Genomic DNA, 17449 nt, shown 5'->3' with positions numbered 1-17449 from the left:
CTGTGGTGGTGTGCACCTGTAATCCCAGCTACTGGGGAGGCTGAGGCAGGAGAATCACGTGAACCCAGGAGGTGGAGGTTGCAGTGAGCTGAAACCATGCCATTGCACTCCAGCCTGGGCAACAGTGTGAGACTCCATCTTGAAAAAAAAAAAAGATTGGAACAGACAAAATGCATCCTTATGGTTTATAATTATTTTGTACTCTTAGATGAGGTATTGAAGATCTGCTAAACCTCAAACTTTGTTTTGTTTTGTTTTTGAGAGACAGGGTCTCACTCTGTTGCCCAGGCTCAAGTACAATGACACTGTCATAACTCACTGCAGCCTCTGCCTCCCAGGCTCAAGTGTTCCTCTCACCACAGCCTCCCAAGTAGCTAGGACTACAGGAGTGCACCACCATGCCTGGCTAACTTTTTTGTTTTTGCAGAGACAGGGTCTCAATCTATGTTGCCCAGGCTGTTCTTGAACTCTTGGGCTCAAGTGATCCTCCCGCCTCAGCCTCTCAAAGTGTTGGGATTACAGGCATGAGCCACTGCATCTGGCCCCTCAGTCAAATTTTAAAAATCAGTTGGAAATATGATTTTATTTATAGTTTAAAATCAAATTATTAGAAGATTGTATCTACTGTGGAGTAAGGTATACCTGTGTTTTCCTCATAAAAGTAATTCTTGCTCATTATGGAAGTCCAGGAAAACACAACAAGATATAAAAATAAAACTAACAATTCCATTAATCTCACATCCCAGAGACAAACCCTGTTAATATTTTGGTAGAAGTGAATATATGGATATATTAGTTAGGGTTGGGTTGCTGTTATAACAAATAAGTCCCAAAATACATAATGGCTTAAACATAACAGCAGTTTATTTCTGGGTCACAAACATGTCCAAGTCAGTTACAAATTGTCAGTGTGTGGAGGGGGACGGAGGCAGTCATTCAGTGACCTAGGCTGATAAGACAATTTCAACTTCAATCCATGGCTTCCAAAAGCACCCTAGGGGTCAACATCACATTCCTGCTGGGAGAAGAGGAAAGCATGTAGAAGCAATATGTTTAAGGTTTTAGGGATAAGCTCGGAAGTGGTGGACCTCACCTCTGACCTCTTTGGCTAGAACTCAATCAGGTAGACCCATTTAACTGTTAAGGAGTTAAGGAAAAATGGAATCTGGCTGTGTGGCCAGATAGGAAAAAAATGTCGAAAAAGTAATAGTCTCTACCACAGTGTATTTTCTTTGTGTTTTTCAATACACACACACACACACACACACACAAACACACACACACACGTATACACTAACACGACTAGGATTATGTTGTATATTCAGCTTTTTATTTGGCTTTTAAAACATCTCTGAGCATTTTTCCACATAATTCTTTGCAAACAAGGCTACATGATATCTGATCATACAGATCAGGGTTTCTCAACCTCGGCACTATTGACATCTGGGGCCAGATCATTCTTTGTTGTGGGGAGGGGAGCTGTCCTCTGCACTGTAGGACATTGAGCTGCATCCCTGACCCCTACCCACTGGATGCCAGTAAGCCCCCGACCCTATCCCCAGTTGTGACAACCAAAACTCTCTCCAGACACTGCTAAATGTCTCCTGGGGGGCGAAATTGCTCCCAGTCAAGAACCCCTGAACTAGGTCGACAATCATTTATATAACTAATTCCCTTCTGTTGAGCAACTGTTGCTTTTTTTATTTTTATTTTTTTGGTTTTGTTTTGTTGATTTTTTGCTATTACATCGCACTCTGCAATAAACCTCCTTTCACATTAATTTTGACCAAAACAGTTGTTATTTACTTAGGAGAGAGTCCCAGAAGAGGGATTATTAGGTCAGAGGCTGTGAATATTTTTAATTCTCTTGGTAGTACAGCCAAATGGCTTTCCAGAAAAGCTTGACCAATTGACTCACCCACCTGCAGTGTAGTCTTGCTTTAATTTTTAAAGACTTCAGTTTCTTGAGAAAAATGGTTTATTATTTTAAGATAGCATTTCTTTGAATGATAGATAGTGAAGTGAAATATACTAACTAGCCATTATCTGCATTTTTCTATAGTAGCCTTCGCTAATTTCCCAAATGCTATTTTTTTTCATATGGGTTTCAGGGACAATTGCTTGTTGAAATCAATCCATGACACTTACAAAGTGAGGAAAATTTTCTATTAAAATGTGGCTTTCCCCTGACATTGTATACACAATTGTTAGAACTCAGTTTTTTATCACAGCATCCATTGTGGCTAGCTCCAATATTTACACAGCTGTTCTTTCTTTTCTTTGGTGGGGGGGGGGGGGGAGGAACCTAAGACTTCTAGGGAATGACAGAAAGTAGACCAAAGAGTTTACTTTCATCTCAGTACACAAAACCTTACAGTTCTTCTTTCCAGAGAGGGTCATTAAGGTCATGTCTTGCCAAAGTACTATTTCAGATGGTCATGCCCGAGTTCCCTTCTGTTGTTTTCAGGGTCTCCTAGGAACCCCTCAAGATGTAGGAACCGACCAAACTCACCCTTCCCTCAACTAGGACTTAGCATGAATTCCTCATTGCTCTCACCCAGTCCACCTTTGTCTTTCTCCCCCTTACAGGCAGCCTCAGTTATTGTTGGATTCCTACATACACTTGCACTCAGGAATGGCGCAAATGGATTACTTTCTTTTAACAGGACAACAAGTTACACCTATGAGCTCCCTGCTGTTTTATTACTGCATGAAGATTGGTTAGAAATGACTATTCCTGTGGGATTGTGAAAATGAGCCACTGATCCGCCTAGCACAAATCTCTGTCCTTTCATGTAAAATATTATTAGGCTTTCTAGAGCTCTGCCTTGATAAAATCTTTCCTAATCCAATAAATTTCAAACGATGAAATGTTTGCCTCCTCCACCCTTTCTCAGTCCTGAAGCCTCTCTTTTGACTTAAATGTCCCTTAAGTGTACTATCTATTGTCACTGTTTATGTAACCCTCTGTTCAAATAACATGATGTATTTTCAGAACGATAAAAGAACACAACAAAAAATATCAGGGAGGAATATCAGGCTCAGAAATGTCACAGAAAGCGTTAGTCCTACAAAAACTGCAAGGGTCTCACGACTTCTGATTCCTTTGGAGACAGGAAAATTCTTCTCTAAGGAGACAGAAGTAATTTAAGCCCTGGACACTGTTAAACCATTTAATTCACTTAAAGGCTCAAGCGCGAGGCCTGAGCAGTGGGAGAAATGGTTGACTGGAGCGAGTCTGCAAAGTCTCCAAGAGCCTTCCAGGGGTGGACTTCCAGGGATCAAAAGGGATGATAACGGACACCAGCAAATCTGGCACCACTCTAGATTGGAGGGTGCTACCTGTGTCTGTCATTAGCCACCTACAAGTTACTTATGTCAATGTTTCGCAACCTTGGATGTACATTGGAATCACCTGGGAAGCTTTCAAAGAACAGATGCCTGGGTCCCACCCGCATAGGCCATGATGAAATCCGGTTTCCAGAAGCTCCCCAGCTGATTTCTCCTCTGCAGCCAGGGTTGAGACCTACTGAATTAAGTAACGACTCGTATTTGAACAAAAGGAACTGAGACTGTGGATCGAGGCAACGCTGTTAAGTACTAAGTGTCCTTCGTCCAGTGTCCCGGGCCTCAGTTTCTTTATCTATATAATGGGTGTGGCTAAGACCTCAAAGCACCCCGTCCCCCACAACCTCCCCCGGCCATAATAGTTTTCATCTGGGACGCGGATGGCCGCCTCCGCGATCCTAGAAGCCCACTCCCCTCTCTACCCATCCCCCTCGCTGGCTTTTCGGGTTCCCGCACCCCTCGGCGCTCGCCCGGGGGTCCCAGAGGAAGCCGCGGGCTTTGCCTGCAGACTCCGCGCTCCCGCTGCCCCCAATCGGGCTCTAGCTCCGGGCGCACAAAGCCCCCGGCGCTGACGTCAGGGCCCCTCTCCGCGCGGCCGGCCCCCAGTGCAGGCGGAGCCGCGCCGCGCTCCCACCCCGGCCGGGAGCTAGGAGCCAGCGGCCAGCCCCGCGCAGCGCAGCCCGCAGGAGCCCGGTCAGCGCACGTGCCCGCCAGACCTGCAAACTTGTGCCACCGGCTCTGCCCATCCCCGGGGAGCCCGAACGCCCGCAGCCCGCACCCCTCCCGCCCGTCTCCAGCCATGGGTAAGCGAGCGCGCTGGCTCCGCGCCACGGCCACGGTCTCGCGCCCCCGCCCCGGGAGGGCGCGCCCTTCCGAGGGTCCCGCCCCTCCCCCGCTCAGGTGGCGCCTCCTCGGCCACCTCCGCGACGAAGCCGGGACGCTGGAGGTGGGAGGGGCGCGGCGCAGGTGTCCGGAACGGCCAGGTGCGCCTCCCTGTTGTATCCTAGGGTGGGTCCCCGCTCCGGCTGCGCCCAGGCTGCACCCCGCACGTGCAGCTCGCGGGAGCCTAAGAGCGGGGTCCCCGGGAGGAGTTGCAGAGAGAACAGACGGCGCGTCCCGGGTTCGTGCTTTATTTTAAGGGGCCGGCAGAGAGTAGCTTCTTGCCTGTTTCCCGGGACGCTCTCCCTGTCGCCCGAGCTCCCAGTCCAGTCTTGCCGCGCCCCGCCCCGCAGTGGTTCTGTTCTCCTTAAGCCCGCGCGAAACAAACACCAGGTTCCCCAAGCCTGGGATCTTCCGGGAGCTCATTTCGAAACCTTGACCCTTGAAACCAGGAAAGTGGTTTCAAGAGAGGGACAGGATGGGACGGAGGCTGAGTCTCTCCTCTTTGTCCCTTGTTCCAACTATCAAAATGCGGCCCGGGCGCAGGTGGAGACGGTATGCTGAGCGGGTTCCAATGCAACGGGGGAACGGCTAGCAACGGCAAAAGGCTCCGCTCCGGAGGGTGAAAATCTGATATCTTCAACCTGGCCCAAGGCTGGTGTAAGGCGGCTGTAGGATTCTTTTTGTCATTTCCTAACACCCTGAAAATGCTGCCGTCAGCAACATGTCGTTAAGTGGAGAGACTGTATGGGGAGGAAAACTCGTAAGGAGTGCTGTGGAAATCAACCTCATTCCGCAGAACTCCTGGAAACGTGTGACAGCTGTGCTTGGGAAAGGGTTTTTCTCTTCCTGCTCCGTTATCTTTCTCTAGTGACAGACTCCAGCCACAAGCCATAAACACTGTGAAGAGCATTCCTAACGAGGACGTCAGTGGGTTTAACCATTGTGGGTTAATGGTGAGGGCTTGGGAATTGCTTGCCCGCTCCTCCCCTCCCCCTAATCATTTATCCCCCTCTTTCACATTATCTCTGCTATTAATTGTGTGTGTGTGTGGGGGGGGGCGATAATTTTGTACTGATTAAAATTTTGGTGAGGAGTAAGGGGGGCACTTTTTTGCATTTCAAAGGAAGCTCGTTTACATTTTTAAAAAATTTACTAGGTGATCAAAATATGAAAGGAGGTAAGGCCTACCAAATCCAACAGGAAAATTTCTTTCTAAAAAGTCAGGCAAGAACTAGCATAAGATTCTTCTAGAAAGGGCAGAATTGAGTGGCCTGTAACTCCGGTTTCTACTTCTCTTAATGTCCCCCATGTGAGCAGTCACACCATTCAACCTCCGTTTTAAATGAGACTCATACACAAAATGAGGCTCGGAGGATGACTGCTACTCAGCCTGTGATCACTTTGGTGATAATTGCCACCAAAGATGTTGCAGTTACGAACACGTGTGGTATTGAGGAAAGCATCAACTACTTTTTCTGAAATCGTTATTTATTTTAATTTAACGCTAGGCGTTTGGATTTGTACGTGGAATTTGAGTGTGGAGTTATCACACGGGGACCTTCTTCAGAATAACTTTCACAATACTTTGGACTGATTTAGGGGTAGGGTGGGCTTCATTTTTAAATAGGTGTGGAAGTTGGGTGAAGTTCTCATGAAGCAAAGGCCGGAGCTGTTCTTAAGGAAGTACTTTGTGTTTTGGACAATTGTTGGCTCCACACTTCAATTGCCAATTTATGTTAATTTGTGCATACTTCACTGGTTCTGGCAGTATCCTTGGTTTTGGTTTTAGTTTTTACATTAAAAAGAAAGTTCCCTTCATATAAAAAAGGAAACATACTGATTTCCTTTGGTAGACTGTTAGTAAATACACCACAGGGCCATGAACTGGTTTTATTTTTCCAGATGTATTTGATTACCGTACATCCTCTTATGAATGTTTTAATTGAAATGATTTAACGTTGGGAAAATTCTGACCATTGGCCCATTAAGTCGGGACTTTGGTTCTTAATACAATTAGTTCCTTAACCTGGATCAGTTAATTTACTGGTAAAATAAATGAGGTTTGTAGAAATAAAAGTCCCTTCAGACTCAAATTTTAAGGTATTTACAATCTTTAAACTAAAAATAAAATAATGAGTAGTGGTGGTATGTATAATTTCACTTTTCATTACATCTTAAAAGAAAACATGGGTTTTAATTGTTAAGCCAGTTTTTTTATAGCCTTAAGATATAATTCACATATCATACAATTCACACGTTTAAGTATACAAGTCTTTAGTATATTCAGATTTGTGCAGCCATCGCTACTATCTAATGTTAGAACATTGTCATCAACCCCAAAAAGAAATCTTGTACCCATTTAGCAGTCACTCCTTATTCTCTTCTCCCCCCAGCCCCTGGCAACCACTAACCTTTCTGTCTCTATGGATTTGTGTCTTCTGGAGGGTTCAGGTAAATGGAATGAGCCAACTGATGTTTGAAGTGTATTTGACTGTTCAGTAACTTTGGTTGTTTTGCACAATGAGATGTTGCTGTATTGTGTATGCAGTATGCTACCTAAATGAGTGTGTTGAAACTAATTATTTCTCTGGCTGAAGGGTTCCATGTTTGGCTGCACATATTGTGAAGGTGAGTGAGTGTGCACACACACAACACATGGACACACACACACACACACCCTTCAGTGTTAACTCTGGTTTTATCTGATAGGAACTTGCATTGCCCAACAGAATTTTGATTCTGTTACCTTGTTCATAGGCCTGAAGACATAGCAACTAAGTGAATTCCATGTAATAACCTCTTATAAGGCATTTGTGGAATATCCATCCAGCTTTAATATGGCGTATGTATCCAGAGAGAAATGCTGATTTTGTTTCTTTGCCTATAATTTTATTTTTATTTATTTATCTTTTGGAGACAGGTTCTCACTCTGTCCATGCTGTACTGCAGTGGCCTGATGTAATAACTCACTGTGGCCTGGAACTCCTGGGCTCAAGCAGTCGTCCCACCTCAGCCTCCCAAGTAGCTGGGACTACAGGCACCTGTCACCATGCCCGACTAAGCTTTACTTTTTTTTTTTTTTTTTTTTTTGTAGAGATAGGGTATTGCTATGGTGCCCAAGCTGGTCTCAAACTCCTGGCCTCAAGGGATCCTCCCTCCTCTGCTTCCCAAAGTGTTGGGATTACAGGCGTGAGCCACTGTGAGTGGCCAATTGCCTATAATTTTAAATGGAAACTGTATACAAAATGATCAGATACAACAAAATATTGAAATAATTGTTTTGACCCATTTTGTGGTAAGGAAGTTTTTATAAGGATTATATATTTAAATACCAATAATTTCACTAAATAGCATTTTAAAACTTTTGGTCTAGAGCCGTTCTTTTTAATATGTGTACAGATCATCTAGCAATCTTGTGAAAAAAGCAGTGTCTGATTCAGTGGGCCTGGGGTGGGGCCTGAGTTTCTGCATTTCTGACAAGATCCCAGGAGGTGCTTGTGCTCCTGGTTCCTGGAGCCAGGAAGCAAAGAAGGCTGTTAAGCAGAGAAGCCCTGGTGCCTGCCCCAGCTTGCCCACTAGCTTGCTGTGTGATCTTGGGTAAATAATTTTCTCTTCTTAACTTTAGTTTACTATAAAATAAAAGAATTTGATGAAATTATTTGTTTGGGTCTTTACAGGTCAACCAGTATGTAATTTAGAAAAAAGAAATGAGAGAGTAATGTTATGCTTGAAAAACATGAGAAAACAGCTCCCTGATGGTCTAAACACTACTTGAATGCATGAAGCCCGCATTAGAAGTGTCATCTGTAGTTGGGTTAAATGCTGGCGTCTTCGATGTGCATGCTTCCAGCATGATTGACTCTTCTCTGAGGGAACTGGTGGAGGAAGCTATAATGTTCTCCCTCTTTAACACTTCCAGCTTTAGCTTCTCCTGACCTCTTCTCCTTGAATCCCTTTCTTCCCCGACATCCAGGCTCCAGCCACTCTCAGAGGCTGCACTCAGAAAGAAGCACGCTGAAGACCCATACATGCAATGCTTGGTTCTGGAAGCTTGCTCAGGAATTCAGATGCAGTGGGAGACACAAAGGAATGGAATCTTGATGAATAACTGGGCAGGAAGTAATCCCAGAATATGCTAGCTTCCCTCCCTCTGAGTCTAAAGATTTAGTAAGGAGCCCACCCTTGGATCTTGGAGAGAGCTCCCTTTTAATATCGGGACACAAACCGACATTTTAAGTAAACCTCATAGTCGAATACCATGGAGTACTGTTTGTGACAAACAAGAAATCATTAATTCTTTATTATGTTTTTGTTCTACCAAAAGCTGTTGACCATACCGCTTGGCTTCTCCAAGGGCTTCTTAGAAAACACTCTTATCGGCCGGGCGCGGTGGCTCTAGCCTGTAATCCCAGCACTTTGGGAGGCCGAGACGGGCGGATCACGAGGTCAGGAGATCGAGACCATCCTGGCGAACACGGTGAAACCCCGTCTCTACTAAAAAGTACAAAAAAAGTAGCTGGGCGAGGTGGCGGGCGCCTGTAGTTCCAGCTACTCGGGAGGCTGAGGCAGGAGAATGGCGTGAACCCAGGAGGCGGAGCTTGCAGTGAGCTGAGATCTGGCCACTGCACTCCAGCCTGGGCGACACAGCGAGACTCCGTCTCAAAAAAAAAAAAAAAAAAAAAAAAAAAGAAGAAAACACTCTTATCTGCTACATCCAGGACCAAGCAGCTGGATGGTTTATTGGAAATGCCAAAGGGATGAATCATAAAAAGTACCACATGTATCCTAAACATTTTGTTTAACTGTAAACATTAATTTGCTGATATTTTATTGTAGAGTCAAGCCCTTTGCTTTGAGTGCAAGGACCTGATTGGAGTTCCTAGAAGTCTTTCTTACGTAAATCACAGCCAAAATTCATTGGCTTCTGATTTTCAGCTTCAGATTCTTACATTAAAGTAGAATGAAAACTTAAAGGCATTGGGAACCAGTCTCTGGGCAGAATCCCTTTATATCACCTACCCCACTCCCCTTAAACCTCTAAATTTGCCCATACTTACTTTTGCAACTATTTTCTCAAGTGACTCATTTTTGTTAAGACTCTCCAAAGTAATCAACCTGGTTTTCAAAGAAAGGAAAAACTCTCTCTTTTGGCACTCATATTTTATTAGTTTATGTAATATCGAATTAGGTTTCATAATTCTAGTAACAAGTACAGCTGGCGTAAACAGGTTTGGGAACAAACACTACTGACTTAAGTACACTACTGGTGGGAGAAGCAGTACATAGATATATTGGAAAAGAGCCTAGAACCTAAGTTCTGGACAGTGATCAGTATGGTTTAGAAAAAGAATGGAGGATATGGGGTAGATGGGTGGGGTCCTTTAGGTAAACATTGGTAAGAGAGCATCTGGTATATTTTGAGCCATCATCATCCATTTAATAATTTTAACATGATGGCTGGCATGTTAGTGTTTTTAATATGCCTCTTTCTGTTCAAATACCAAATTTGTCAAGAGCAGAAATCGTTTTATTCATTGTTATACCCCGGTGTTCATTGGAATGATCGGCATATTGTAGGTGTTCCACAAATGTTTAAAAAATGAGGATTCGTATGCATTTTATTAAGGTCTATCAACATTAAAATGATAGATTTCAAGGTATTTAAATTAACATTTATGTACTGCAAACTCTGGTAAACTATGCTAAATTAAATAGGGTAAATTACATAAATTATTGTTCTTTAATAATATTAATACTTTTATCACAGAATAACAATTTCAGAGCTTGAAGTTGCTATTTATAAGTAATTTGATTGCTGCCAGGCATACACAGACACAAAAACAATTGAAAGAGCAGTTTGGATGTTCTTTCATTAGCTTTTTTTGCCTTGAGCTTTGAGTTTTTTTTCTTCTGATGCTATAAAATACTTTACTTTCTCTGGTGAAAAGTACTTCCTTCTGGTCAGGTTTTTGAAGTTCTGGAAAGATTGGGGTGGAAGGCTTTGTTTCAGTGAAACTCATTATTGCCCTGATGATTAAAACGCAACGGCAGCTTTGTGTTTCCATCCTCGCCATGTGTATTAGGGTTAAACGAGTACCTACCACAATGTCATGCAACTAGCATGTGCCAGTCTCTAAGCCTTTGAATTCCTGTCACATGCCCATCACCATGGGGCTCTCGGGGGAATATTGGACAGCTGCTCACTCAGCAAGCATTCAGAGTCCTGTTCAGATGAGCCAAGTACTGTGCTAAGTTTTGAAGCGAAAAATAAGACTCTGTTCTCAAATAACCACAGTCATTTCTGAAAGGCAGATAAACAGCTATAATAAAAGTACAAGATCCTGTAGGAAAAAGATCTGAGGAAAAAAGGTGGAAGGTGGTATTTCAAACAGGGATTCCCTAGGGAGGAAGTTACTTTAGATCTGAGAGTCTTCAAGGATGAACAGGAAGATGGGGGTCAGGGTGTCCACATGTGTGGGAGAGGATGTTCCAGGCCCTGGATACAAATGTGTAAAAGCAGGAGCCATGGCAGAGGCTGCTGTGTGGGTATGTTGAGTTGGGAATGGCCTTAATGTAGGGGAGTGGGGAGAGCTGAGGCCAGATTGTAAAGTACCAGGAAATAACTTGGTCATTACCCTGTTGGTCACAGAGAATCAGGAAGGGATTTTAAGCAGGCACATGGCAGCTGGAGGGAAATGATGGTCTCCCCAAGGGGATAAAAGAAACCCACTGAGAGAATCATTTGTGTCTAACTGTAAAATTCCAGATAAAAGTTTGGAAGGAGTTCTGATAAAGGTAAAACCTTGTGGCTTATATGAAGTTTCCAGTGGAGACTTAGATTTGAGGAGTGTTGAGAAAGGTGGAAGGGATTAGAATAACCCATGAAAGAGAGGCATGAGTGAGCAAGGTTTATTGGGGGAATTCTGAAGAAACTGGCCTGGCCATAGCAGAGAGTAGGTATGGGAGAGAGCAGGAAATACGATTTGGTCAGGGAACTGAAAGCCAGATGGGAGTAATGAGTTTTAGTTGATTACAAATGGATACATATAAATGATTCTTACAAAAATGTTTTAAATCTAGTCCATTGTCTAATCTCTCTTGAAAGAGAGAAGGAAGGGAAGCATTAGTTTTCTGGGATGGAATGATATTGGGTTGATCTTTGGTGTGACTCCAGAGGGGTTGAGGATTGGAACAGAACCAACTTCCATGTCTGTTTACTCGATTATTAATTTTTTTTACTTTTCTTTGAGACGGAATCTCGCTGTGTCACCCAGGCTGGAGTGCAGTGACGTGATCTCGGCTCACTGCAAGCTCCACCTTCCAGGTTCATACCATTCTCCTGCCTCGGTCTCCCGAGTAGCTGGAACTACAGACACCCACCACCACACCTGGCTAATTTTTTGTATTTTTAGTAGAGACAGGGTTTCACCATGTTCACCAGGATGGTCTCCATCTCCTAACCTTGTGATCCACCCGCCTCGGCCTCCTGAAGTGCTGGGATTACAGGCATGAGCCACTGTGCCTGGCCGGATTATTAATTTTAAAAGTGGGATTTGTTGTTGTTGTTGTTTTGTTTTTGTTTTTATGAGACAGAGTCTAGATCTGTCACCCAGGCTGAAGTGCAATGGTGTGATCTCAGCTCACTGCAACCTTGGCCTCTTGGGTTCAAGCGATTCTCCTGTCTCAGCCTCCAAAGTAACTGGGATTACAGGTATGCACCACCATGCCTGGCTAATTTTTTGTATTTTTAGTAGAGACAGATTTCACCATGTTGGCCAGGCTAGTGTTGAGCTACTGACCTCAGGTGATCTGCCCGCCTCAGCCTCCCAAAGTGGTGGGATTACAGGTGTGAGCCACTGTGCCCAGCCATTTTTTTTTTCTTAAATATTTGCAAGAATTTACCAGTGAAGCCAGTTGGGTCTGGAGTTTTCTTTGTAGAAATGTTTAAGTTATGAAGTGTATTTCTTTAGCAGAGGAATAGTCAGACTTTCTCTTTGTTTCAATTTTGGTAAATTGTGGTTTTCAAGGGCTTTGTCCATTTTATCTAAGTTATTTGTTGGCATAAAGTTGTTCATAATATTTTGTATTATCTGTTTAATCCTGTTATCTATAGGATCTGTAGTGATGTCCCCTTGTTCATTTCTTTTTGTTTGTTTTTGTTTTTGTTTTTTTTGAGACGGAGTCTCGCTCTGTCGCCCAGGCTGGAGTGCAGTGGCGCAATCTCGGCTCACTGCAAGCTCCACCTCCCTGGTTCACGCCATTCTCATGCCTCAGTCTCCTGAGTAGCTGGGACTACAGGTGCCCACCACCATGCCTGGCTATTTTTTTTTGTATTTTTAGTAGAGACGGGGTTTCACCGTGTTAGCCAGGATGGTCTTAATCTCCTGACCTCATGATCCGCCCACCTCGGCCTCCCAAAGTGCTGGGATTATAGGTGTGAGCCACCGCGCCTGGCCTCCCTTGCTCATTTCTAGTGGTGTAGGTAATTGGTATTCTTATTATTTTTCTTGATCAATATTTCTAAAATTTATTTTAATAGCTTGATACTTACATGTAATAATTATATCTGATAGGTAAGTTGACCACTTAATGAAAAAAGAGTATGTTTTCTAGTAATCAAAAGTAGAATTTAAGTATCTAAAAATAAGAATTGCTTGCTTGGTTAGAAAAAAAATAAAATCTGCCAAAAGTATTTCAACCTGATCTTTGGAATTTTACTCTTAATGGCTGTATATAATTTGGTATATTTGAACTTGGTATAACAAGATCTATTATAAACAATCTTGAGTTCGAATAGATCTTGAGTTGAGTTTAGTATTTGCTTGGGTATTTATTTGTTTAGTTTTTGTAGGACTGTTAAATTCTATTTTCTTCTTTGGACCAACTGGAGATAGATACTAAAATAAAAGAAGTCCTTTTATCTTCACTTTTAAGTATACTTCTAGAGCAGGGTTTCTCAACCTCAGCACTATTGACATTTTGGGCTGGATGATTCTTTGTTGGGGGAGTATGAGGGCTGTCCTGTGCATTGTAGAGTGTTTTGCAGCATCTGTGTTCTCTATATACTACATGTTGTAACAGTCCTCTAGTTGTAACAACCAAAAATGTCTCCAGACATTGCCACATAACCCAGGGAGGGAGGAGGGGAGCACCATATTGAGAACCACTACTTAAAGGGTAAGAGGGATTGAAAACCTTTTGTTTCTCACAATATCATAAAATCTGAGTAGTAGCGTTGTTGAGAACTTGATTGAGCACATCTACAGAATGGGAGGATTTCTCGTTTAAAAGGTTTTTCCTTCCAAAAGGAATGCTTGATTTTTTTTTTTTTAGTTGAAGGAAGTTTTATTTATTTATTTTATCTTTTTCTTACATCATCAGAGAATCTGGAGATATAATGGGGAGCTTTGCAGACCACCTAAGTCATTCTTCCTTGGAGTAAAATCATGTCTAAACCATCTCGATAATGAGGCCAACCTTCTGGGGAAATAGTGTGCCTGGCTTTCCTTGGTAACTTGTTCTAATGATTAGTGCACCTTATCTCTGAAAGGACTGAATCTGTGAAGATCCTTTGCTTACTAAAATAGTTTTCATCATCTTTTGTTCTCCTCATTAAGTGGAAAGACATGAAGGATCTAGTGACATCCTTAGTTACCTTGATGGCCTTTCCAAATTTAGAATTCATCTTCTTAGCTGTAATCAAATCTACCCAGATTAAGCCTTTAAGGCATCCTTCCTGCACGTTCCGTCCTTAGTCATATCTTCATTATGTTTGTTCACGTGTTTGAGAGATGCAGGAGTTGGAAGAGAAAGGACTGATTTCCCCCTTGTTTAGAGATCTGTTTTCTATAGCCATTGATCTCTCTGCCATTCCTACATCCCAGCCCCCACAACCTAGACTCCTCCCTGCAAATGGAGACCATAAGTCAGTGTTTTCTGAGACATCTGACCATACTTGCAAAATAGTTCCAGCGTAAAAAGAACAAGAACATTGGAAGTGAGGGTCAGAAGGAGCCTAGAAAATCTGCTATATTGTATGTGCATTGGGTCACTGTTTTAGATTTAGAAATGTTTCACAATGTCTTCCTGAAAAGAATGTTTAAATGGTGCATTTTAAGATGGACGCTCAGATTCAGGCATCTGTTCCTTCACATAATGGGCAAAGAATGGAGATTTAATTAGCAATGTAAGTCAAGCTCTTAAGATAACTTGATTTGATGCAGTACTTTATATTTTTGTTTTTGTTTTCTCATTTGGCATATTCTGACAGTTTCCATGGTAATTAAAAAGAATTTGGGACCTTAAAGGGATTAATTTCCATCCTATGAATTATTACCATTTTGCAAAGCCATTGTACCAGTTTATTAAAAACTGTTTTGAGCTCTATTATATGATGTCACAAATATTTTTAGATGTTTTGTAAGCGGCACAAATATTATAAAATCATTAAAAATTGTTATTGAAGTATAATATGTATACACGAAAAGTGGGCGAATCATGTGTACAGCTTAATGAGTTTTTATAAATGTAACCAGCAGTTAGATTAATAAGCAGAACATTACCAGCCCCTTAGAAGCCTCCTCAAGCTGCCTTACAGATATACCCGATGAAGTCTAATCACCCCTAGTTTCTGTCAGCAGAGCTTTGCACTTTATATAAATGGAATAATACAGTATGAACTCTCATGTCTGGTGTGTCTTGCTCAACATTTGATAAAATTATTTTGAAACAGAAGGATGTTTTCTGTCTGGAAAAGAGATCCGCTTCTAAACCATTATGGTTTAAAAGCATTTATTAAATGCCTTCATGTGTAAAACCGTACTAGGGAGTACACATATCATTGGTTCCTACCCTCTAAAGCATTGACATAGCAGCTGTGAGAAGGACTTTGAAAATCCTTTATGAAAGATGAGATAGACACATGAAAACATGTATACAACTGGAGAGATTACAAAGATAAAGTGTCCCCATTATCTCCTTCAGAAATGGAAAGTACATTTTGAGGAGTTGTGAATGAAGACAAAGCTGTAGGTGTTGCATATCTATTCAGGATTTGATCAACGTGAATGCTTGCTAACTTCAGGGCTTAAGGATGTAATAGATGTTGAGGCCTGCCTCCTTCCAATTAGTTTCCTGTAGAAGGTGAAATTTTAGGAATTATTTGAATTATCAGTAGTTAGTGAATCTTTGGCTAGTGGATATTCCAAATGGAGTAGAGGTGTGGACAAAGGACCAAAGGCCTGGGATGATTTCTGGTTTTCATCCTGAAAATGGAACTACGTAGGAAATTGTGGTTTGCCAGTTGACTTTTCTTCTCATTTGTTTGGACTTAACACAATAATACTTTGCCTGTGTTCTTTCAGTGAGGAACTTTGTTATCTTCTTTTTTTTTTTTTTTTTTTTGAGACGGAGTCTCGCTCTGCCGCCCAGGCTGGAGTGCAGTGGCCAGATCTCGGCTCACTGCAAGCTCTGGGAACTTTGTTATCTTCTTAACCAGAGTAAATGATGCAGTCAGCAAAATGAATGCTTTGTCACCACACGGAACTAGCTTTAAATCGTGTGGTGTTACCACTGCTTGTCAAGTAGTGGTATCAGTTTATACTCCCACCAGGAGTGAATGAGCATTCTAGCTTCTCTGTATTTTTACCAGCATTTGATATTGTCACGTTGTTTATTTTTTCAAATATCTGATAGGTATGAAGTGATATTTCATTGTTTTTTTTATGTTGAATTTCTCTAGAGAGGTTGAAAGTTTTGTGTAGGTTATTGGCCCTTTGGGTTTTCTCTTCCATTTAGATCCTTATTTGTATTTGTCTTGATTTATAGTAGTTCTTTATGACTTCTGTATACTAATCCTTAGTTAAAATGTGTTTTCAATATCATCTTCCTCTCTATGGCTTATCTTTTAACTTTGTTGAATACATCTTTTGTTGTACTAAATCTTTTTTATTATAATAAAGTCCTAATTATCAATCTTTTCCTTTAATTTTTTATGACTCGTGCTTTTTATCTTTGCCTTGTTTCAAAATTGTTTCCCCAAAGTCATGAAAATGTTCTTCTAATCGTCGGTATTTTCTAAAAGAAAGTTTTTCTAAAATCAGGCTTTTCACTTTTCAGTCTTTATTCCATTGGGGTTCTATTTTTTGGTATAGTTTTAGATAGATATTTTTAAAAATTGTTTATTTCCTATACAGAAATACCATGCACTTAATAATTCACTTTTTCCCCCCGATAATATCTATATCTGTACTTCTCTACTATATGTGTGAGTACATCTATGGACTTCATTCTGTTCCTTGATCTGTTTTGGCATCTTTGAGATATTGTTACACTGTCTTCATTACTATAGATTTAGAATAAACCTGGCTATCTCTTAGGAGAAATTTTCTCCTTTTGCTCGTCTTTAAAAGTATCTGACCTATTCTTGATCCTTTGCTTTTGGAATCAGCTTTTCATGCTCCACAAACATCCCTGTCAGGATTTTGAGTGGAGTTGCAGTGAATTTATAGAAGAATTCTTTTTTTTTTTTTTTTTTTGAGACGGAGTCTTACTCTGTTGCCCAGGCTGGAGTGCAGTGGCGCAATCTCGGCTCACTGCAAGCTCTGCCTCCCGGGTTCACACCATTCTCCTGCCTCAGCCTCTGGAGTAGCTGGGACTACAGGTGCCCGCCACCAAGCCTGGCTAACTTTTTTGTATTTTTAGTAGAGATGGGGTTTCACCGTGTTAGCCAGGATGGTCTCAATTTCCTGACCTTGTGATCTGCCCGCCTTGGCCTCCCAAAGTGCTGGGATTACAGGCGTGAGCCACAGCGCCTGGCCAGAATAATTTCATGACAGTCAATGTATTTACTATGTTAAGTCTTTCATTTGTGTATATGGTATGTCTCTTCAAACATTTAGATTTTCTTTTGTACCCCAAGATAATGTTTTTGCATACCTTTAAAAATTGTATTTCAAGGTCCCTCATAGTTTTTGTGGCATTTTTTAAAGGTAAAATGTAAGGTAATCCCAGTGCTTTGGGAGGCCAAGGCAGGAGGATCACTTGGGGCCAGGAGTTTGAGCAACATAGCGAGACCCCATCTCTACAGAGAGAGAGAGAGAGAGAAAAAAAAAAAGCCAGATATGGTGGCGCCTGCCTATAGTTCCAGCTACTTGGGAAATAGAGGTGGGAGGATTGCTTGAGCTGAGGACTTTGAGGTTACAGTGAACTATGAACATGC

General features: G+C 42.0%; 1 protein-coding gene across 4 annotated transcripts in view; it reads left to right on the top strand.

Moving 5' to 3' along the window:
* Positions 1–4003: 4003 nt before the first annotated feature.
* GPM6B (glycoprotein M6B) overlaps positions 4004–17449 on the top strand; it is a 170773-nt gene continuing 157327 nt past the window's right edge. For all 4 annotated transcript variants that reach the window (XM_015126948.3, XM_015126950.3, XM_077987944.1 and 1 more), the window contains exon 1: positions 4004–4151. In XM_015126948.3, the coding sequence (XP_014982434.1) occupies positions 4148–4151 (4 nt within the window). In that variant the 5' untranslated portion in view covers positions 4004–4147. The remainder of the gene's footprint in view (positions 4152–17449) is intronic.

This window comes from Macaca mulatta, chromosome X (assembly GCF_049350105.2).
Source record: "Macaca mulatta isolate MMU2019108-1 chromosome X, T2T-MMU8v2.0, whole genome shotgun sequence".
Classification (NCBI taxonomy): Eukaryota; Metazoa; Chordata; class Mammalia; order Primates; family Cercopithecidae; genus Macaca; species Macaca mulatta.
Note: the sequence above shows the minus strand (reverse complement) of the source record. Positions and strands in the feature narration are given on the sequence as shown.